The sequence below is a fragment of the Aythya marila genome (assembly GCF_965140915.1).
Source record: "Aythya marila genome assembly, chromosome: 1".
Lineage (NCBI taxonomy): Eukaryota > Metazoa > Chordata > Aves > Anseriformes > Anatidae > Aythya > Aythya marila.
In genome coordinates this window covers 154,322,704-154,347,928 of record NC_139042.1, presented here as the reverse complement: position 1 = coordinate 154,347,928, position 25,225 = coordinate 154,322,704, and the positions used below count along the sequence as shown (strand labels likewise).

The window sequence follows — 25,225 nt, the reverse complement described above, 5'->3', positions numbered from 1 at the left end:
AATTGTTTAGAAATCTAAACCAAGAACTACGTAACATATCATCAAAAATATAATCCCTGCTCCCAATGTTTTTGCTTGCTTGGTTGGTTAGTTTGTTTTGTTTAAAGGAAAAAAATGCAATGATATCCACAGTCCATATTGCTGAGAAGCAAGAGAAATAATCTTCCTCAGTCTATGGAAACCAGGCTGCTAAACTACTGGCTACCACAGGTATTTCCACAGCACAACACATAGCACAATACAGACACAATCTGAAAATACCCCTCCTTTGTCTTCTCTAAAACATTACTTGCAGTTAGGACTCCATTCCATCTCCTAAGCAAAAAACAAATGCCATCTTCTATGTGTCAGTATTTTGGGCAAAATAATTGAACAGTGATGGGCACATGCAATTCTTCAGCGGTAACAAAGTGCTTAGGATCACAACTGACTACAATTTGTAGGTGCTGGGAAAATACAAATTGCTAATAAAATTAATAAAGGTGGAATTCAGCTTGCCAGAAAATAATTCAGCGTACTGGAATTTTGCCAAAACATCAGGATCAAAATACCCCGAGCCAAAAGTATCTCCGTCCCACTGCTGTCCAGTCCACGGGAACACTGCCATGAATTCTAAAGGGAGAAGCACTGGATCATAATGATGTGAGAGGAGAGAGAAGACTGAAATGTAACACCCTGGTTACATTTTATTTAAAAAAAAAAAAAAAAGGTAATTTTATTACAAAGTGAGATATTAAGATTAGGTGAGCTTGGCAGCATCACAAAAACTTCTGAAGTATGATAACTGTTTTCTAATAGCCAATTTGAAACTACAATCATTACCTGTTTTTTGAGCATTGTTTCACAGTTCATTTGTTTTTCATGCAACAGTGGTCAACCCACCTGTAACATTGCCTGGGAAAAGCTGACTGTGTCACATCCTTTCAGGATGCCACTTGCCATAATGATGCAAGATTTCTTGCTGCTGGAACAAATTATTGACACAGCACTCAGAAGATTATTTATAGGGAAAAAAAAAAAACAGCTTTCTGAGAGTACAGCTGAAAGTCAAAACTATTACAGGTGCTACTTTTCTGAGTTTCAGAAAGGAGAAAAGTCATCCCTTCATTTATTCATTTTATAGTAGACAATGGCAGTCACAGGCCGTTCATTACCACCAGGCAAAGCAAATATCAGCCATGGTTACATGAGGTAGGCCTGTGAGTGGAATTAAGTCATCCTGATTGGCACCTATATTATTACTCATTATTTGTGTAGTGCTGTATGTAAACAGCGCTCTTCAAAAAAATTTTTTGTGATTGCAATTTGAAAGCCATCTCCAATCTTCAAGCTTTTTCAGGCACAAAGAACAACAGGACTGGGAAAAGGGTGGAGAAGAGGTAAGAGAAGAGAGGATCTCGAGAATTTATGATTCTGCGTGAAATATCCCTTTAGTTAATTGAAAAATGTCACAGAAGCAGTTGGTTTCAGTGTGTATTTTGCAGGAAAAAAATCTAGTTTGATGGGAAAGAGGAAAAGCATCAAAAAATGTTAAAATGCCTGGAAAGAGTTAAAAGTAAAAAAGTTCAAATGCTACCCACATGTATTCAGCTCATTTTTGGACAAATTGCTCACACATTGAAAGTCCTACTCATTGCTTTGAGTACTTTTTTTACTTTGCTGGTAAAAAAAAAAAAAAAAAAAAACCATAATTATCTAAAATGACCTCCCATACAACACAGCCTAAAGGATATCATCTACTAAATTCTACCTCAAGCCTGTAACGTTTGGTAAAACGAGCAGCTATTTACAATCCACGTTCGTGGTGTCAATAAAAAACACCATATTCCTAAGAAAGTTGTTCCAATAGCTTATTTGTAAGGCACTGCTTTCTAGGTTTTATAAATTTAGCAAATTGTTCTTAGGTGTATGGCTGTTAATTACAAGAATGTATTGCAAGTAGTCTATGCAGGATGACACACTTTCTTTAAATGGTTCTACAAGCAACAATTTCATCTCTGCAGCAAGAAGTGTTTGGAGAATGTTCTCAGACACATGATCTGATTTTTATTTTTTTGGGGTGATCCTTTGGGGACCCAGGAATTGGACCTGATGATCCTTGTGGGTCCCTTCCAACTCAGGATATTCTATTCTTAAATGCAATTTAACTAATCACTTAGTTAAAAAACTAACACTTATCAGTTGTCCACTCCAACTTACAAACACATTTCAGGATCGCTGAACGTATAATGCATTGTCTCTCCTCTTTCTGAATATGGAACGGAAATGCTTATGTGATTCTATGTAGTAGAGACCAGTAAAAGTAATTTTTAAATACTTATCACATAAAGCCCCATCACAGTGGCACAAAATTAACAAAACAAAACACTAGAGGAAGTGTAACATGGTTATGGACATTCCTAAAAGGATCTAGAGGGAAATTTACTGGTAGACATTACTCCCTGGATAGAATGAATATATGGCAAACGTAGTCCTCTTTCTTTCATGAACAAACGTAAAGAATGAGACAATGCTGACAATGGTCTCATTAAATAAAAATAACAGGTTTGCAATGTTCATAATGAAAAAGAGCAAAATTGAAATTCCCACTGCATTGGAATTTAAATAGTATTTCTCTTTGCTAACATTCCTTTGAAATTTCTCATTGCTAATCACCATTACACACATATATATACCCACACACAGCTTCTCCGTTTTGTATTAATTATAGGCAGTTCAGAACAAAGCGAGCACAAGTGTGTCACTAAATCAGACTGATCTTGCTAAAGGACGTGGAGGTCATTGCTGCTATGATTTTCACTTCAGAATGAATTCTTGGTTAATTATTCTTTACGTCCAAAGATTCTAGCTCAAAAAAAAACATAAACGTGGAAACAATTCATATAAACCCACTCTCGTGAGCTGCAGTAATCTTTGTTTTCCTTTGCCCTTTCATCATAAATGTTGTGATGCTGCATTTAATTACTCTATCCTGAAAGACTTGTGAAGTCAAAAATATTGTTGCATGTCCAGGTAAATTATCCACTGTGTGAGTTCTCCTCAGTAAAAAAAAAATCTTTCCAAAGGACACAAAGATGATGATTATATGAAAAAACATCTGGTAGGTATGAGAAAAGAAAATAACATACTTGGTGCTGGGAGATGGAGCGTGTAAGAACAACCTTTCTAAATTATTTGACTCCTGCAGGATAAAATTAAATTTCAAAACTCTATTGCAAGAACAGCTATTTTAAATACTATACTTATGAGCACTGCAGGCCTCAAGCAGCCCCCAACAGTCCTTATCAGCAGTTAGACTAGCCTAAAAATAACCAAGAGCTGCATCATACCACTTTTGCACAGCTTGTATTGTAGGCAGTGTGTGGTCATACTCCATTCCCAGAAATACTGAAGAATATTTCTCAATTCGCTGCAGATAAAGCAAATACCTGTGTTTCGTCGTGTTTTGTTTTCTTTTTCTAAAGCAGTAGACCATATTTTGCTGCTGACTGTATGACAGAAGAAGAGTCAAAACTATCCCAATTCTCCCACTTCATCACTTCAAGATGCCTGAGGATCCTGGGGTGATAAACAAACCCTGCTAGTAACAAGGACCATCACCACTATTTTTAAGGGATTTATATGAGTAGAGAAACTAAGAAGGGAAAGGCTTCCTTTGCAGGAGGGTTTTATTCAGGAGGGTTTTATGCAAACTAGTCCTAATCTAAAAATTAAGGAAAAAAAAGTTTTACAGCTAAACAACAATTGAGCTGAGTGCAGCAGAAGATAGAAAACGTGATGTCTTAACGTAACAGCCACAGATTTTTATGAACAAAATAACCAACTAAACACTGTCAAGAAATTGTCACTTATTAGAATGAAACCTGGAACAAAATTAAGACACTCCAAACCATAGTATCCTAAAACCTACTTCTCATAACAGTCTATAGATTCAAACATTGGACATGTTAAAAACACCCAGAACTGGTCTTCTAAAGCTCATCAAAAGCTTTGTCTTTTTTTTGTTTTGTTTTGTTTGTATTTTATAGTTAGGCAGCAGGATGAATTTTAAGAGCATCTTGAAAGATCATCAGAAAAGACACGGAACAGAAAGACGGGTTAACAATTAATATTTCATAATGACTTTTTTTTGAAACATTGTAATTTTGCCCTTACTACTCTTTCCCCAATTTCAGAATGGATATTATAATAAATAAGAACATGACGATATAATAGCAATGGTACAGGGACACTATTCATTGAGTGATCCAATGCAAAAAAAAAAAAAAAAAAAGGAAGAAAAGGAAGAAGGGGAAAAGGGACAGGAGGAAAATAAGGAGGAAAATCTCCCCACTATTTCCCTATCAGTTTATTTGGCTGCAGCAAAAATCATGCTGGGAGAGATAAAACAACAAATCAATACATAAACACACTTGCAATCCCTTAAGAAAAAGGCTTAAATATAGGGCAGTGTTAGGGAAGATAAATCTTGGCTTTAAAACTTTGAGAATAGCCCCAACAGATCTCCTAATGTGACAATATCCACTTCTGACAGGCATAACCAAGATAGTTATGACTCAGAAATGTTATCTACCTGTTTGTAGATATAATTCATCTCATTTGGCAGAGAGTTACTAAGAATGACATTAATTTCGCGTAGCTGTAGGTAGCTAGTGTTAAGCACCTATTCTAAACTGTCTGTGTCACCCCTACAGACAGCAAAGAGACATAAGCACATCTGCAAGGTGATTTCTTCCATCCTAGCTGAACGCCTATGGCAGCTAGCGGCAATTTTCTTTCCAAATACCTTTGTCTATCCACTGATTACAAACCTAAGTTTTATTATGGCAACAGTTAGACACTAAAGAGGCAGAAGTTTCAGAAAATACTTAGTTTGCTTACTTTACCACAATATTTCCTAAAGTCTTCGTCTTCACTGGTTCCTTATTTTCATCCAGAATCATCACTGTAAAAAAAAAAAAAAAAAAAAAAAAAAAAGGTAATACAGGAAGAGAACTCCTGTTAAGTAGAGTATTTTAAGGTGGAAGAGTGGAAGACAGCGTCTTCATTCAAGGATATCAATTCACAGTTGATATGCTTGTGACAAGTTGTCACAGTTGAGAATGGCAATACACCAAGCAACAAAAGGTATTAAGTAATTTGAGAGTACAAAACTCGATAATCCTATGACATTAACATTCAGTCTTAAGTCCAAAAAGTCTCAAATAATACTTGTGCTCTGGGAGTAGACAACACAAAGTCAAAAAGGGAAAAAACATAGAACTGAGAATTAAAAGACACCTTCATACTGGAAATTCTAAGCTTGCAAATAATGAAGGATTTTTCAGATATATTATGAGAAAAAGTGTTCAGATAACATAACTAAGATTACTGGAGGCTCATCTAGCTGATGTGGGAAGTGCTATTAGCAGTAGATAAATGTGCTCGGTTTTCAAAGGCTCTCAGGAGACTCAGAAAGATGGTCCCCAACTGACAAGGTTATTCTAGTCTAACGCAAAGATGTAATTTAACTTGTGAATTATCCAAAGCTGTGCAGCAGCATAATACTAGAGAACACCAAAAAATCCAGACCTTTGAAGAGAAGACTTTTTCCCAAATGACACTGACCCATCGCCTTCAGATTGCATCTTGGTATGAAGTATGTAGGCTTCTGAGGAAAACCACCTGAAATAGCCTCCTCAGGGCAGTCAGCTGGGAAATCCACTACAACCACCCTTTTCATCTGAAGGCACAGGGATAAGGAAGAATGGTAGATAGGCCACAGTACTTCTTAACTAGAGTATCAACTTGGCCTATGATAAATGGGATTGAACAAAATGAAATGACTAAAACATAGAAAAACAGGAACAAATGGTTTTGACAGACTAAGCTGACATGGATTTAAAAACATGCTTTTTGAAGTCTGCCCAAGCAAAGAAAGCTATGTTCAGCTGGAATTAAACTAATACAAATAATCTTACATTCTGTATTAAAAAGTTACAGAGGAAATGGGGAAAAGAGGAGGATAGACTTCTCACTAAAACCCCGCTAAGAGTCTTATGAGTAATATCATATATTATTTGTCCAAAGAACAGAAAAGTCTGTAATTTACTAGTTCTGGATGAAACCACTCCTTCACAGAGAATGATATTTTTTTAAGTGACTGAAGAGCCTGCTGAAAGCAACAGCTCACCACACAGACACAGGCAAGTCAACCACACCAGTTTTACAATTCAGTGACTTGGGATCTTTTATCTTTTTAGATGTTGTGAGAAGATGGTAATGTTATATTTGGAGAATTTAGACTTAGAACACAGAAAGACAAAGACCCACTCACCTGTATCTTTCAGTGTTTCCCTTACCCCCAGCTTATTTTTCCTGTTTTTACTATATTAAAGTAAAATGTAAACAGTTTATTTTATTAGGGTAGGAATTCCAGCATTTATTCTCCTTGCAAGCAGAGTATTTCAATATACAAAAATCAGGGGAAGGTGGTTACTACACTGCATATTCCTGAATTACTGATGAACTGATAGTACTTCTAAATGTAGGACTTGCTTCAGTTTGTGAACAATGCAATGAAATTATCTAAAAAGATTCAAAGAAATAAATTTATTTCAGCAGTATGACAGGAAAGAAGTCTACTTAAGTAGACTTTTTAACTTTCTATTTACATCATAGCATAAATAAAACAAAACTTTAGCAATGTCCAAAAATCACTACCAGTTGTATAATCTAAGAATACAAAATCTAACTTCTAATGCATAAGGCATAAGGAACTCTTCTAATTAATACAGTAACAGCAGCCAAAACATCAAAACAGATGTGGGTGACAGCAAGACAGCTGTCTGCACAGAGTAATTTCAGAAGATCCACTACTTATTGAATGGCTGCATTACAGGACATAATTGGCCTCAAACCAATAAGCAATAAAGGTACAGTTCTTTCCTAAATCTCTAGTGTATTTCAGTGTTCATTTAATTTTTCTTTTCTTATTGCATGTTTAAGATATTTCCTCTGTTCTGTTTGAAGGAATTCCTTACTTACACTCAGTGCCATGTTTCAGAAAATTCAAGTGTAATTTTTATATTCTTGCTACTCATATATTTTGGGGCAGGACATTTTCTAGCATGTGTCATACCTTTTTCCATTCTTCCCTATTTACTACAATTGTAGACGAACTTCACAGCTTGGTTTTAATGCTGTTTTTAAACTAATGTTCGTCTTCATTCTGTAAGTGCTAGAACCCAGAACAGCTGCACGTATTTTCTTTAATGTTCATTTCCATTTCTTCCATCTATTAGGAGAAAAAATAGCTAAGCTTTTTCTGCCCAAGAATGTGAGAACCTTTTCTGAGAACAGTTTGATCTTTAAGAAATGTAATTATTATTTGGACTTAAGTAACTCTTTAGACCTGTGTTAAGATCAGGCTTCCTAAGTATGAAAATATTTTTGCATTCTTAATCTGTAGCTGTACCCTCTACAAACAAATAGCTTCCAGACAATGAGCGCTCTCCCTTTACTGCTGGTTCATAACCTACCATTTTCCGATCTGGAAATAAAAATGCTCTACAAGTACTCAAAGATAATGTGCTTAACATCAACGGGGAAGGGGAAGGGGAAGGGGAAGGGGAAGGGGAAGGGGAAGGGGAAGGGGAAGGGGAAGGGGAAGGGGAAGGGGAAGGGGAAGGGGAAGGGGAAGGGGAAGGGGAAGGGGAAGGGGAAGGGGAAGGGGAAGGGGAAGGGTTCATATCCTTGCCAGGTTGCTTGTTAGTTCATTAGTGGAAGACACAGATGTCACACTAAGAATTCCCTTTGTGCACTTCAGGATACTTCTCATACAAAACTGTAGCACCAGAAGAAAATCTAATCAATAAGTCTCTGAGACACAGTTATTTGATGTACATCTTCCAAAACAAAACTATTTAGGCTCTGAAAATTGAAAAGACAGGTATGAAAAACATTCAAAGTGCAAGTTACAGCAGCAATTATTTGTCTAGTTATCATTTCCTCTTCTGTTGATGGTTATGACTAACATTTTTCCTCCCGCTGTGCCAATACAGTTTTACTGCCGCTTCTCATTTAATTCTGTGCAATTGTGGATAAAGCCTTAAAGCACAGTATTTTTTTCATATCTTTGTTATTTCCAGTTTATAAGTATGTGGTAGCCCTTTTATATAACAAAAGTAGGAGTAGTTTCTCAACGTTTTGGAGAATTACCCTGAATTTCTTAAGCACAGTCACATTCCACAACACAAAAAAAGGCAGCTTCCTATTACAAGGAGGAGGAAAATGTGTTAGCAAGACTGTAATTTGCTTTCCCTATGAAGTCTTAGATTAAAGCACGCTTACGCAGGAATATAAGCAATATCCTTTTCTAGCAGCATACTTTTAGCACAGTCTTACCGTTGTATCCTGGTACTGGTTTTCCTGCTTGCCCAGGTGGAGGCGTTGTAGAGTTTCCCAAACCAATACAGGAAGCAGTAATTGCAGAACCAGATTCTGGTAGAAGAACACAAATACATTAACCAAGATTGCTTCTTGTGTCATTGAGTATTTATTGTTTCTAAGTTTTGCTTCTGGTTCAGCGTATCGCAATTAAAAACGAAATAAATAAATGTGCCAGACAAGCAATGGAAGATTTAGAATTCAGGAGCTTTGTATTTGTTATCCAATAATATTCATAGTTTTATCAGTTCATCACAGAAATCTGCATTCTTCACAGGGGAGCTTTTGCACTCCATAGGAGACAATCAAAAATACAAACATTCTGCATTTTACCTTAAGCTGATTCTTCTATGGGTATGACGTTATACCACACCAGTAGGAAACTGCCTACAGCAAAGCCATGACAGAAATACTGTGTATGGCAGATATATTTCAGAGGTTGTTTTTACAAATGAATATCTTTGGAAAGAATGAATTCCAGAAAAAACATCAATCCACTCTTGACTGATTATCTTATCACTGTAGGGCAGTGATAAAAAAGTATCCATAGTTCTATTGTGGAGCTGAAAAATTCTATACACTATGAGGTTTGGAAGGTAAATAAACACAAAATCTCCACAACAATATTGGTCAGGAAAATCATAAAAAAAGGAAAAACTTCCCAAATTTTATTGTAAATAATGCAGAAAATTCAGGAATACCCCTTTTAAAATCCTGGAGGTCTCACTAGCATTTATTGGTGAGAAATATTTCAGGCAATAAAAATATTCAAGATTCGAGAAGAAATAAGGTAGAGAAGTCAGAACTAAATTTCATGTTGCCAAAATAAACTTGAAAGGAATGCTGTGAGGAACGGGAATCAAACAGCTCCAAGATTTTGTGATCATAATCCAGCTGCATTCTCCTCCATCTACAAACATTAAAGTTTTACTAATGATAGTATATTAGAGTTTTGTTGTGCTTTTTGTTTATTTATTTTGCCAGAAGTCAAATAACTGGTTTAACTGCTGGTTTTTGAATCTTAGGAAGAAATTCATTCATCTAACTGCAGACAAATAACTTAAACACCTGCACTGTGTGCCTTTGCTCCCTGTGTGGTGCTCACTAAAAGCAAGTAGGTCTGGAATCCCGGCTGCACTGGTAACATAAAATACCTTCTTCAGACAGCACGAATATCCCCTGTAGTGCCTACACCTTCCTAATTATCCCCACAGTTAGGCAGCTACAAAGTTCTCCCTTCTCACCCACCCCCCCTTTAGAAAGCTCAACTGCACGTAATGCATTTATACTACAAGAGCTATTATTAAGAAAGAGGAATAAAAAATATATTGTCATATAGCAGAGTCTAAGTTTGAAAAGAAAAAAAAAAGGAAAAAAAAAAAAAAAAAAAAAACAGTTCTCCTTCCTTTCCCTGTAAGAAAAAATAGAGAAATTTATGATGCAATAACTATGGGACGGGGGGGGGGGGAGGGGAGGAAGGTGTAGGTGGCTGTACATAATAGCAGGGACACAATATGGGGCTAGAACTATAAAAACACAGTTTTATCATTCTGGAGATGTCCCAGGTCACTTGGAATTCATAGTCCACATCATGCTTAAGTTTCAGCACAGCTAAGCAGGTTTGTGTTCAGCTCTGTATTTGGGCCCTGATCAGTTATGCCCAAATTTATCTTCAGTTCTCTTGCATTAGCTCACTAGAGTTGTTTTTGCTGTGAATTTTCTCAGCTTCCACAGCATTTCTCTGCCACTTCAGAAGTAGTTAAATGATTACTCAATTGCTTAAAGGAGCAAGAACAAGAACAAAACCACCACAAGTTTATGTAATATTAAGTTAGGTGTTAGTAAGTAGCTGAAAATTAGCATTAGCATCACATACTTATCCTAGGGCCTAACTCCAGCTGCAGAGCACAGACCAAGAATGATCAACCCTCCATGCTAAAAAGTTTGCTTGGTTGCTTCCCATTTTCCATTGTTCTATTTTTTCTACGTAACGCACATTTCCCACACAAACACTGATCTTGTTTTTTTTTCCTTCCAAAAAAGCAGAACATCCAAGCTGCAATTATACAGACACAACATCAACATGTCCTAACGTAGCCAGCAAGCAATCAGACTGAAAGCTGCAGGAAGCGAAACCCACAATCTATTCAGCAGTTTCAGAGCTCTGTATTTTGCACAGTACTGAAGTTACTGACCTCAACTTTTTCCCTTTTTTTTTCCTTAGAGCAGAATGAAAAAATGCACATTCCTTAGAGAAAAGTGAATTGGAAAAGGCAGTGGAAGGGACAATTTCTTTTTGGCTGCATTGGCAGGAGAAGTGATGGCACAGATTACATCTTGCCTTACATATTGCAAGGCAAGAGCTAAAAACCATACTGTAACAGATAGATGAGAAAGGTATTCATCAACTAAACACAGTCATTAGATTTGCTACTGAGAGAGAAGGAACACAGCACCACTGTAACCGGAGGCACCGATAAGATTTAGGAACTGACAGAGATTTCTCAGGAACTGACAGAGATTTCTAATCGCAGAGCTCTCAGTCAAAAAAACCCTTGTGGAAGAAGAGGGATCTGTGAAATTTCTAAAACTTTGTTTGGATTTGTTTGGCTCTTTGATACACCGCTAATTAAAAGAATACAAACCAGAAAGGAAACATGGTCATACTAGTTTGTGTTTCTGCTTTTTGCAATACAGTGAATAAGACTGAATGTAAGTCCATTTATTCTAAACAAGAATCACAAGTTCTAAAACTTTCTGAATAAGTCTTTAAAATTGCTGCTGTTTCTTCTATTGTCTTCTCAATTACCTGTAGAAATACATCGCTTTCATATTTACCCAGTGTTCAAATCTCTAGGGTGTGCATTCAATTCCCATGGGTCAATAAGTCTTTTTATATACATGAAAAAAATATGGCTTGTTGGTATTTGGACCAGATATTAATTAGCTGAGAGAATCCCAGAAGCATCCACTCTTTATGTTAGGTTAACAGTTCCTGAATGTTAAAATATTCTCTTGCAAAACAGAAGCACCAAGGAGTACTGTCAGAGGATAGCATGCATATTTGTGCTGTACAATTCTTAGGAAATCAATGTGTATCTTTCAAACAGGTTGCTGGATTGAAATATCAATTTCCCAAGCCAATCAGAAAACAGCAAGTGCTTTCCAGGACAGCATTTTTCATCAAGGAAAAAGCAGCCTGACTTGAAAGGAGAATTGAATAGAAACCAACATTGTTCAGAAGAAAACAGAAAAAACAACTACTGATGAGAAATTTTTCTTACCAATTATGTATACTACAAATTCTGTGTGGCCATTTTTTATATTTCCAATAAGCAAAGCTACTTAATAATCTTTGTTTGAATTAAGTTTGGTTTATTTACAATTAAAGTCAAGATTTATATGTAGGTTACAAGACATAGGTCAGAAAGTAAAAACAGCAGCAGTTTGAAGTAGGATAACGTGTCAAATGGACATTGTATTCCACCCACCCCTTACACCAGATGTCTAAATGTGCACACATTTCTTGCTTGACTCATTTGTTTACAGTTGGAGATTCTCTGAAATTAATGTGCAGTGTCTAAACAGATTCCCAATACCGCAGTCTTTAGGAACTTGCATATTTTTAATGTAACAAATAGAACAGATGATCTGTCTTCGATCAATCCCTTCTGCACACATCAGGTGCTAGCCTTCCACTCCCTATGCAAGGAAGTCAGCAGCCCTCTGGCTATGGAAGGCTTTTCAGGGACAACTGGATCATAAAACCGGTTTACTTCTTGCCTAACACCTTATAATGTGACAATGAAACAGCTATTTAGAAGAGCAATGTTTCACAACTAGTCTGGACATTAAAGTACATTCAACATCTGCTTTGAGTTACAATGGAGGGAATATATATACCTGAGAGAATAATGAAAAGCACTTTACTGAGACTTGCAAGACAGATTTACTGAGAGATTGTCTTAAAATCATCGCTGTTAAAATGTCCCAAGTCCCTCCTTACATCACTACTTTCAGGATAGGAGCTCATCACCTTTGATTTTGAGGTAAAATCACCCTCAAATTTCAAAGATGTGTCTCTCTCTATATGTAAGAGAAAGGAGCAATTGTCATACATTAACACATTAACATATACATAAATGTAATAAACTAAATTCTTGCTGTGACAGTGCTGTTTTCAGACATTTTCCTGGCAAAGTTGTCATTTTGTTCAAGTGGAATTAAAGGCATCACTGCAGCAGAAGACAGCACAAATGAAATGGAGACAAGGGTCTACAGAAGGAAAGAGGCTTAGGCAGTACCCATTACTGTGCAGTATCCATCCACACAGCAAGAAGACAGCTCTGAAAACTTCCTGCACATGTTCCCTCCACACAGCAGTCATTTTAGTTATGCCAGGAAGGACAGAATGAAGAAATCAATAACGTATCACGAACATGTGTTCTCAGCATGTCAACAACTAATGGGCACCCAGAAACAGAAAACCACAATACCAGATGAGTTCTAGCACTCAACATCCACATCACAGCATGCCATGCTGCTTCCTTATAATAAAACTAAACCTAACACATCACAGAAATATGTACTGGGGAGGACTCTGACATTCAGGGACCAGCTCATTGAGTGTTCATACAGACTTCGTGTTCTTCATCCTTCAGCATATAACTCCGCACAACTGTCAGTTTCCCAGGTGATTCTCCATCATTAAAACCCAAGCCAGCTTCCAAGTCTCTGACTGCACTAACAGTAGGTGGCCTCACTCACAACTTCAGATTTAGTACTGTTAAGCCATGATAAATTATAGATAGGCATGTTGCTGGGCTGGTAGCCCAAGCACCGCTTTAGTCTTATGCTCACTGGTCTTGGAAGAGAATTTCAGATAATCTTTTTACAGTATAGCTCAGTCGTGCCTTCAGCAGACACTCAAAAACATCAACTGCATAATTTTGCAATAAAGTTTTCTGCATCTTTTCCCTAGAAGATACCTATATTCTCTGCAGAGCTCCAGGTTGACACCTCATGAATTATTAACATGTAGATATACCAAGTACACTTGGCTAGTGCTGGGCATTTCACTACAAATAGTCTGATCCCAATTATCCATCAAAATTAAAGCAAGGACATGACACCTGGACACTCTTACCCCAGCACCACACACAGCAAAGAGGTACACAGGTTGGCTGATCCCAAGGGAGTGGGATGTGATACTGGGCTATCAGCTGGAAGACTGCCAAAAAAGTACAGTACAGATGAACCCATATTGTCAGTGTACATTGATATCCAATGATTTTTACAGCCTTCTAAGGATAAAGGCTAGTGAAAATTGCTTTTTTAGATATACGATAATCATATCAATAAATTCTCCATTCCTTTTACCTATTCCCTCTTCAATATAACTTAAGCCTTAAGTTAGCTGTAAGCCTCATGGAAAAACAATGGTATTGTTCACCTTATTCTTCACATCCAAGAATCATCACTTTCTCACTGTGTTAATTTTTATACAGAACCTTAAAAAATTGCTGAATTGCTTAATTTTCTCTACTCCGAAACTGTGATATATTAACTCCCAGGAAAAAAAAAAAAAAAAGTATGGAAAAGTGACATAAATAGGAAATGAACCCATTTCTAAAAGGGTGACTAAGGAAATCAGAAAGACCTGTTAATTAAGCAGACTGTCCAGTACTTGTGCATTTGCACAATACAACCAGTGCCTGGCAGAAAAATTTTCATTCTTTCTGGTTATGGCCACCTGCTGTTCCTTATTCATGTCTATTTCAAGTTTTCCTTATCCTCCATATTCTTTAATGTACAGTAGGCATCAAGAATGCTTAAACAACAGGGCCATGCACTACAGACACCACAGAAAAAGTGTTTACTGTCAGCACATACAAAAGCATAAAGAGACAACGATGTGGCAGCCATATTCATTTTAATTATCAAACACATGAAGAAGGCTAATTTTGCAATTAAAATGCACAACTGGACAATCAGTTGCACAGCTGACTTGATTTAAATACACAGCAGCACAGATCATGGAAAAACAAAACAGGTTCTCATCATTCTGCACCTTGGCTGTACATTCCTATCTTTCCTTTTTTCGAGCATGAATACTCCCATGCTTTTATATGGAACTTCATGAACTGACAAAGATTTAAAATAATGTTCTTCCTTTTAGCTAGGTTAGTTCTGAGTTGACATTGTTTACCACACAGCCACATGCGTGCTAGGACTGGCCTAAAAGAAGGGGTACAAACACATTGCCAGAGATACCTCCCTCTTTCAGGGTTGGTTTGCACTTCCCATTCACAATATCGTATACCCACAGTGCCAAGCTATTTATTTCAGTACATTTCATCAAAACAGGAATAGAATCACATGTATTGTCTGCCCCACAGTCAATTTGTTCATTTATTCTAATCCCTGATTCAGACTATCACTTTACATTTTAAATGACAAATGCAACAAAGGTACACATTTAAGAGCTTCCACAAAACGAGCCATATTTCTGAAACAAAGTTTTAGTAACAACTACCTTACTCAAATCTCATCTAGGTAGTTCCATTGGTTTCACTTCATTTCATATTCTAACCTTCAGTTGTGTAGATGAATGCCTCCCACCTCAGCTGGGACACAATTCCCCACCTTAAAAGTGAATACTGCATTACGTTGCAAGTTGCATGAATTAAATATATTTTAATTTTTTTAACGAATGGGCAGGCATTCCCATACTATTAGGCACGCATGCAGTGCTGAGTATGACTGCTTCAAGCTTGTTTGCATAATATAGGAATTACCACATTAATATCAACTTGACTGTGGAGCCATATCAATACCTGTACAACAACAGCTGTGCACAGCTAGTCAGAAGCAGAGTATTTGCCTCATTTCTTGCAGATGTACAGAAGCTTAGGAAAACCACAAAATAAGCTAAAGCTATTTGAAAATCTGAAGCCTGTTTCTCAAAAAATCCTTTTTTTTTGTAAAGTAATATATTTTCTGAAGTGCCAGAGTTTCCATGCTTATTTTTAGAACCGAAAGTCAGATAAGAAACAAGTAATTTTTGAAGTATTTTCTAAATGTTTCAAAGCAGTTGTAGGCATAATGCATCAATTACCATGAATACGTATTACACTTGTGAAGGCCAAATACTTCTTGTATAACAATTCTATTGCTGTATTTGATCCATTCATTTAAAAATAAAATCAAACCCCCAAACTGTTAGAATTCCCTCAAGGCTCTCTTTCATGATTTTATCCAAATACAGAACATATTTACAGACTGTGCTGTGTGGAGCAGTATCATACATACATACAAGACCTCTGAAGATTTCAAAGCACATCCAATCAAAATTGACAGTATAAATGTGCAAAATACAGCTTAGTAAGCTATATATATCAATTAGCTTAGTTAAATGTTGGTGGACCGTGGCAATTATCAAAATTAAGTCCTCTAAAAAAGGAAATATCTTCAGTCATCGTGAACTGGCAAACTAGTCACAAAACACCTGAAGCTTATGCATTAATTTTGTAATAAACATACCCAGCTCCTTTGCTATCCAATGGTAATTTGGAATGTATATCTTATAACTTGCACATTGTGAAATGTGGTTCTGTGGTCATATCTTGAAGAAGTCAGATAGCATGTTTAAAGATGTCAGGAAATGCACTGAATTATAATATGCTTTCAGACTATAAATGAATTTCAGATTTTTATTTCCTTCCTACTGTAATATCATAACTGATACATGATGAAGTACTAAGAGATAAATGGAGGTTATAAAAAGTAATTATACATCTCAGTGCTAACAGTTTACTGTTTAATCGTTTGGGGAAATCTTAATATATTGTATGCATCGCAATACTACCAAGATAGAAAAGACAGATAAAATTGCTACTGTGCAATTCACAATATTTTTATCTGTATCTGGGTTTAACACCTTAGATACTCCTGTTTGCTCTCTACTTTCACTGGGCAGCTCTAAATCTTGTAAAGGATTGTTCCTTACAAGCAGTAGACTCATGCAGCTTCCTAGGAGTGTTTCTGTTCTCACATCATCAGAAAAAAAAAAAAAAAATCATCTACTTTACACTAATGAGGGCTTTATTCTCTGAGCTACAAAAAAGAAGTTGCCATGCAACAAGACTGAGATCAGCAACCTGTAACACAAACTGGAGGTGCTGCCACAGCTTGTCTCCTTCGGGCACTGGAGGCTGCTCTATTCTCACTTAACACACTAGCTCCAAAAGGTGTCCCCTCTTCTTCATTTGCCTATCCAGGGCACTGTAAATGTTGTTCATGGATGAGCTCCGTAACTTAAGTTTGCTTTACAGTTCTTTTATTCTCAGTCATCTCAACCATACAAATAAATTTTTAAAAGCAGAAAAACATGAATAATGCTTCATTCATACTAACGGATGCCCCTGGCTGCACATGGAAAGGCAATCAGAAGTGATTAAGATTAATAAACACTGAGAAACTGAAGTCAAATGGGAACAGAAAAGCTTAAGGTACTTTCTAATTATTTTAAATTAGAAAACGTCAAGTGTACGTAAGACAGAAAAATGAAATTGTACATGAGATAGCACGTTTGATACTAAATTTTTATCAACACAGAAGAGGTGCTCACCAGCGGGAGGAAAAAAAGAAAGAACACCCAGGTGGAAAAGAAAGAAAAGTGATTTCCCAGGAATTTAAAGACAAGAGGTACATGTTTTTGTTGTTTTGTTGTTGTTTTCTAATTTTTTTGTTTGTTTGTTTTTAGTAGAAGGACCTGGTGTGCTTACTGGCTAACATGCTCAGAGTACAATCAATTCCATAAATAAAAACAATAGATTCCCCCCCACAGCTCTTTCACTGAACTAGTACTGTCTTTGCAATCTGGAATGTACATGTGGATTCAGGTCTCCCATGTCCCATGCTGAAGAGGAGCTGTTTCCCCTCTCTTTTTCCCTCCACATGTGAATGTTAACATTACTAAAATACTTGGAATGAGAGGCACTGAGTGCTCTTCACAAGTTTAAGAGATTGGTTGGCTTGCCCAAAGCAATTTAGCCCAAATTACTTGGCTCATTAAAAAACTGAAGTTACATTAAATTATGTTGGCTCCTTGAAATTACATGAAATGAATAGAGTAGAGTAAAGTAGAGTAGTTCACTTGGAGGGAATACCTGTGTTTCTCCTCTCCCTCAACTGAACTTGTAACAGGTGTTCATGTAATCCATAACATTATGCTCTGAGGCCTCTGCAATTCAGGGCTAATTAGCTGCAGAGTTTTCTACAGAGTAATTCCCAGTTTTGAAGAACTGTTTTGTAAATTAGTTTCCATCAAAAGCTAAATATGATTCTAGTCTACAGGATACAAGTGTCTTTAAAAGCAAGAACAAAATGTTTTTCACTGAGGAACTATCTGATAACCTAAAACAGTCTGAACTCTGAAAGAAATCTCTGCCATCCATCTGAGCATCATCTTCCATCTGAGCTCTAGATGTTTTGGTTATGTAACTCCACAGCTGCAACTCTGGCAAATTAAAAAAAATATTAAAAAAAAAAAAATCCAAGAACTGACTCTTTTGCTGCAAAAGAAACAGTTATCTTTTGTTTAATTTGCCTTTCCTGTTGCCTCTTTCTCTGAAAATTTCATCGTATTCAATGGACTGAAATACACATCTACACAGTTTGTCCCAGGCAAAGCAGAGATGACTGAAGAACATTGTGCTGCCAGGACAACACAATAGAAACTGAAGACGGGACAAGACCATGCTGCTTGGAGACCACATTAATAAACTGTTCCGCTTACATAGTAGGAGGAAATAATTCATTGAAATATATTACACTGTGTATATTTTTATACTGAATTCAGTGGTACAATTGTTCTGTTTGCATAGTCCCAATAAAATATCAGTACGACCAGTAGTCCTGTGGAACTGGCACTGGATCAATTTGCCCAGATAAACTGTGGATACACCATCCTTGGAAGTGTTCAAGACCAGGCTGGATGGGACCTTGGCCAACCTTGTCAAGTCCCTGCCCATGGCAGGGAGGTTGGAACTAGATGATCTTTAAGGTCCCTTCCAACCCAAGCCATTCAGTGATTCCATGAAAACTGAAAATGTGCAGTCTTCTCATAGTTCTGCCTGTTAGTGAGCTGACACTCAGAACACTTAAGGCAATCATATCACAACATGAAACAGCTGATTCTCCAACTTGAACCTCCTACCTCCATTTGCATGCTCTGTAACTTAGATTCCCATAGTATAAGTACACAACTAAAAAAATAAAATAGCGTCGTGTGTGTGTGTGTCCCAGAAAAACACGTCTCTTGACTGGCATTTTATACACTTCAAATTTATCCCTGAATTTTTTCTTTGCATCCTGTATTTATTAAGAAATGGAAATTTTACTTGCTAACTTCTAAAAGTGTCAAAAAAGGTATAGAAGACTCGTTTTATTTCTTTCTGCTACAAATACTGAATAGCTACCATGGAAGCAGCTAGGAATGTTTAACACAAGCTTTCAGAGCATCTGTGCTTCCGCAACTCTTCACACCTTCATTACTGTTGTTGTTGTTGTTGTTTAATTCTTGATTTGAAAGCTAGACCCAAAACCAATGTAATCCACATTTCTTTGTGTACTGAGACCACTCCAAAGAATTTGACACGGTGAGTATAACTTAGACATTGTTTAGGTTATTTCAAATAGATTTGGCAAAGTTCCTTGTGAAGCTCCTAGCAGGAATACTGAAATGCAGCATCATTCTCTATAAACATCCTCATACACAAAGAATTAGAACAAGGTATGAAAGACACTTTTCTGTTTTCCTTCACAAAGACTCAAAATACCACAAAACATATGTAAATATGACATAAAAATCTATCTCTGAGCACAGAAAACTGTCTTCTAACACTGATTTTGCAGTGACTTCCTGAATAGCTTGTGGTAGGTAAGATACTTGTCTTTCTCAATTTAATGTCTGCCAGACTGGAATAACTTCAGTTACTTCTGCAGGGTGTTAAAAGAATTAATTTACTTGTGTTTGGACAATTACTTTGAAGATGAAAATTGCTATTTAAATACTAAGTGCCATTTTGTATATATAAGCAAAAACAAAACACCTGCACAAATCTAAAACAAGATTATCCTCTCCCTATGTACAGATGAGTACAGGATCTGAAAGGGCTGTTCTTTCATTCACTGCTATGTCTCCAAAGAAAACAGCAAGTGCTAAGCAGTCATTATTTCATAAAATCTTACATGCCTCTTATTGATCCTGTGAGATGCATTGCACATCTTTTAAGGTGTGCTTACTATATTTAGCACAAATATTCAAATAAAAAAAATGTTATTGATGAAGATGTTGACACAAATCAAAGCTGTAATCAATTGGGCTTTTCTGGTATAAACATCTTGAAGGCCTCTAATGAAAGCTTCTTTTCATTTCAACTGCTTCAATTCACAACAATTTCATATACTCCATAAATATTTCAAAGACAAAATGAAAGACTTTACCTACATTTCTAAATAGATGTTTTACATTTCTTTTTCTCTCTCTTTTTTTTTTTTTTTTTTTTAATACTTTAGCATGTCAAACTTTTACTTCCTTCCACTCATTTCTGCCTTCAAATAGTGACTCGGTCACCTCTATTCTGCAAATCTATCCCTTCCCTACTTATCTCAGTCATAAGCAAGGTAATAGAAATTACTCCATCTTACAAGAACTACTGATAACACAAATACTAGACTCTTCCACCATCTTCTGCTTTAGCCTCATTTGAAAGAGTCAACAACTAAGACAAAATTGCATGAATAAGACTAAAGTATTTGGGTAAAATCAATGGTTGTCACCCACGACTACATTTGCTTGGGTTTCCATCCTCTTAATCCTCACCCAGAGGCTCTCTACTGCATCATCCCTAACAGCCATACAGTCTTATCTCTCCCTTCTGTACAATGCAACACCTCCATCTCACCTGTCATGCCTATCTTTCATGAACAGCCAACAGCCCTCCATTCCAGCATTCCATTTGTTTTTAATTACACAAAATATACGTGTAATATATAAACTTACATACATACATACATATATATATATATATACATACACACATACAACATAACTTAAACATGAAAGCTTCTCCAAACACCAAATTTTCTGGTATGAAGAAGTCAAACATACAAATGTATACAATTAAACCTGGAAAAATACAGAAATAATGCTAACTTTTTTTAAAGATAGGGATCAGATAATGCTTTTGTTTTTCTACATAGCTTTTAAAAATGCCATGGTTTAAATATACCCTGTTATTAAGTTATTTTTCAGACCACTTCCAAAACAAACACACTCTTTCTGCTGAATTTTTATTTTCACTATTAGCCTTGCCTATTTCAATGTTCATGGAAACACATAGCTGACCTACCTGCAGACTCAGGAACCAAGTCTGAAAATATTTCATCACCATATTTTACAAATGATAGTTCAAAATACTCACCAGTTTGCCACCAGTGGTCTAAGACAGGTACCTTGAAGACTTTTTTTGACCATTCTAGTGTGTCCACATCACAGTGCTCACCAGCTACAAACAACATTCTGAACCTTTAAAAAAAAAAAAAAAAAAGTATTTACCTTGATCTGGACAAGAAAGAAAAACAAGAATACAAATTAAGTAAACATCTGTGGCCTGTGTCCCAGATGGGATAAAGACAAAAGGGGAGGGAAGACTGATATTCCTTGTATGCTCTGAGTAACAATCAGAATCTTAGCTATACTCATTTATGCTACCTGATACATCATGTAAAAGCAGGTTTATTTTCAGAATTCAAAAAACTATATCCATTATTTCTGAACACATTTTAGACACCCTTGTATTTCTTTCTAAAGCAAGCACATTAATATCTGGTATCCGATGAACATGCTTCAGTCTCCAGACTCCCTTGGTATAAAATGGCAGAACATTCACAACTGATCTAAGGCAAGGAAAGACAATTACGCTATGGAACACAAGCTACAAATTTCTATTTGTATCTTAATCTAATCTGCAGTGTTATTTCCCCATTTCATGCACAACTGTCAGTTGCCAGTCATTTGGAAATCAGACCTAAACAGTTCATAAGAATTAAGTCAATTAAAAGATGAAATGTGATTCCAAACAGGGGAAGAGTCAATGGGTCAACGTCACAGTTACCTTGTGAAGATGAGAACAGATTCCACAAGCCACCCAGAATATACCCAGGTCATGGAATTTGGGTGTTTGCTGCTTTTCAAACACAACAGGCAGCAATACAATTAGATGGCCTGCTTAGCAGCACTGTGAGTTATCAAAAAAACAGGTCTGCTACAGATCCTGTACCCATATGAGGTTGAACAGGGCTTTTATCCTGCAGTAATACAAATTAAAAATCTCTTTTGCTGTTTAGCATAAGTCATGTTTAAGACACAGGTGATGTTTTGAAAGCAAACAATTTTCAAGATTTGACTCCAAAAGCCAACAAGGATTTTGAAGCAGGCACACCATAACCTTTGGAAACATCACACATAATTCTGTGCAGTTGTCAATGATGCTACCAACATTAGTTTTTAACAGGGACTTATTTAATTTATTTCAAAAGAACAAAAATCTGTTTATCATTCAATTTACTCCTGTAAATCAAATACTGCTGTGTATACTGGAAGCTGGCATTGTCTACCACCCCTGTACCTTTCAGCAATAGTCTTTTTTATTTTTTTAATCAGATTGAAAAATAAATTGCCTTAACCTATATCATTTTTAATAGAAGTTTTCAAGAATTAAATGTAACATGGTGGAACCCTCTTTCAGGGATGCATTCCTAGACATTTGACTTAGTCTCTAGAGTAAGTAGGAATACATTTTGTCCCACATGGGAAAAAGACATCCCACTTCACAGATTCTGCACCAAATAATGGAGGAGAAAGTATCATAGATCGAGAGTATCAAGTAAAAGTGTTAATACAAACTGAAACAGAAAATTATCTTGACATTGGATGGAAAAGTCCATCTAAATAACACCCGAAAGCAAGAATTTTCCTAGAAAGAAAATTTTAATCATCTGTTGGATTCCACTTCTTAAGAACTGCAGCTTAACCTATAAAATAACACTCACTGTAACTAGCTAGACATTAATATTGAAATCGGTACAGGATAGCCAGTCTAATTTAAGCACCTTTCCCAATTCAATAATATACATGACAGTATCACACATAACCAGGAAGTTAGAGCCATGACTAGACGTTACAGTAAGATAATCCTTATCTAACATGGAAAGAAAGGCAGGTAGAAGACTGTCAGTACTACATTAAGAAGACTTACAGCACTACACTGGGATTCAGAGAACAGTCACTGGACTTGGACTTACCCACAGGTGCAAAAGGCTTTGGTTTTTGCATATAAGTGACTAAAGACAATCCACAAGAATACTAGATACTAAATGCTTCACTAGAGGAGAAATTGTGTACCAAGATATTGCATAGCCCAAAGCTGAATGAACTCTGAGATGACTAAATCTGTGCGCAAATGAAGAAGCTCATGAACTATGCACTGAGTAGGAATGACGAAATACCCCTTTACATCTGGGGCAACTGCTATCAGCAAAGGGACCCTAACTCGCCTGGAATTCTTTGGTCAGAAAATGCAACAACTTACAGAGCAGGTTAGCAGATTTTCTTGTCAATTATTACTCCAATTATACACTGACTCATTTTAGTCACTGCCTAAATAAATGCTGAGAAATAGCAATTAAATTTTCTAGCATCTGTATCATTTTCTTGTCACTAAACATCACAGAAGAACAGGGCATTAGGGTCTCAAATGAGCTTGTTCCCCATTTCATGGAAGGGAAATGATTGCTGACAACACTCAAAATAGACAGAAGAAAGTAATGATGAACTTGTAATGAATACCTGAGGAATAAATCCAGCTTACTGATAAACAAAACTTCCCAGAGCAATTATGAGAATGGAGGTCTAATTAAGCTACATAGCTTTACATCTTCCAGTTCTCTTTGGAGAAGTGTGATAAAAGATGTTCATGACTGAATACTGCCTACAATCTGACACGGCCCTTGTTTGATGCTGAGCAAAGTATTCAGCTCTAAGATTGTATATGGTCTAAAACCACATATTTTTCATTTTTAGAATATTTGGCATGCAATGCTGAAATGTGATTTGTAGAAGTACTAAACACTCACAGATGCATCAAGTCAGTGTGAGAGGCATTTCAACTATAAAATGCTAATAATGTATTTTAACCATATAATGCTAAAAACTTGGAAATAATGGTAGTTCAATAGCTCAGTCTGGTATGCAAAATTAATAGAAGACTTTTACCTTAATCTCTCTGTGCCTCAGCTTCTCATCTGCAAAACACGAATACTACTCTCTCATCTCACAAGGGATTTGTGAGGATGAACTCAGTCGTGATTTTGAAGCATGAGATAGCACGGCGATAAAAACTTTAAAAACAGCATGAAACAGCAATGTATAACCATAAGCAGTGACTAAATTATGGGGAGACAGATATTGACTAGCTGCTGATTTAATCAACACTGAAGATCCTGTGAACTCAGAGAAGTGGGAGGTCACGTGGGAAAACAGTCCGGGATTGTGTAATCCAAGTCTGTATTACAGGGTATAAGCACAGTGGAGTAAAATGGAGGTAAAAGTGGAGTAAAATACCTTATAGATATATTTCTAATGAGCAATTAAAGAGTCATCTTTTTAATAGCTTGCCTTTTCTCTTAACCATCAATATAAATTCACAAGCAAATACATATACACCTAGACTATATTTGAATTCTGTTATACATAGGTGGGCAAAGCCCCAGACATTGCTATTCTTAGCTCATTCAGTCTGCTTCTGTAAGAAAATGCTTCCAGTGTATCCTTAGTTCACCTTTTCAGAGAGTACTGCTTTCCCAGGGCTGCCTCAGGGTCCTGCTGACGGATTGCTCTAATTGCAGTTGGTGAAGTAAAGAGGGCAGCTACTTCATGCTCTGCTAGCACGCGGAAATAGGCACCAGCATCTGGCGTTCCCACAGGCTTCCCCTATGGAGAGAATAATTTAAAATGTCACAGGATAAAAATACTTCATAATTCCTTGACAGTTCAAGGCTTGAACGTGTAATAGTAGTGGTAGCACAGCAACTGAAGTAATTTCAAATAAGACTTTAAAGAAGGATTTGTTAAAAATAATAATACATTAAGTGTACTCACTTGCAGAAATAAATTTCACAAGCTTTGGACATAATCTCTGAGAACTAAGAAAAATGGGACAAACAGACAAGCAAATGAAGACAGCCCCAAACAGCTGTTATTACACTGCCAGCAGAGGGAGTCATGCCTACATCTGTCCTTACATCTGTCAAACAGGTTGTAAAACATTCATGGTCCCACTGACCTAGGAGTCTGTGGACACAGTGGCACTTCAGCCATACCCTATGCACAGAGCTACAGGTCATAATGCCAGCTTTTTGTCACTTCGAATTTGTCTCTCATTTCTGGAAAAATTCCAACTCAGCTGCTTACAGCTGGCTTACTGGTATCTTTGTGCTGCTATCACATGAGAAAACTGGAGAGAAGCCAAAGATCCCTTTAACTGTGTTAGCGTGGTATCTGCTGGGTTTGTTTGTTTGTTTTTAGAAAACTAAACATTGTCTTGAGCTACAGGGCATAGTCAGGAAAATTGTAAACAGAAGTAATTGGACATGACAAATTGTCCACTGGTAAATAATAATAATAAATAATCAAAAATATTTTTCCATGGTGCTGCAAATATGAAAAGCAGTC

General features: G+C 36.5%; 1 protein-coding gene across 1 annotated transcript in view; it reads right to left on the bottom strand.

The window, feature by feature from the left end:
• Window positions 1-25,225, bottom strand: part of ACSS3 (acyl-CoA synthetase short chain family member 3) — a 68,385-nt gene that overhangs the window by 8,480 nt on the left and 34,680 nt on the right. The window contains exons 8-11 of the mRNA XM_082768996.1: window positions 24,333-24,484; window positions 20,916-21,019; window positions 8,386-8,481; window positions 4,882-4,945 (exon numbers count right to left, since the gene is read on the bottom strand). Of these exons, the coding sequence (XP_082625122.1) occupies window positions 4,882-4,945; window positions 8,386-8,481; window positions 20,916-21,019; window positions 24,333-24,484 (416 nt within the window). The remainder of the gene's footprint in view (window positions 1-4,881; window positions 4,946-8,385; window positions 8,482-20,915; window positions 21,020-24,332; window positions 24,485-25,225) is intronic.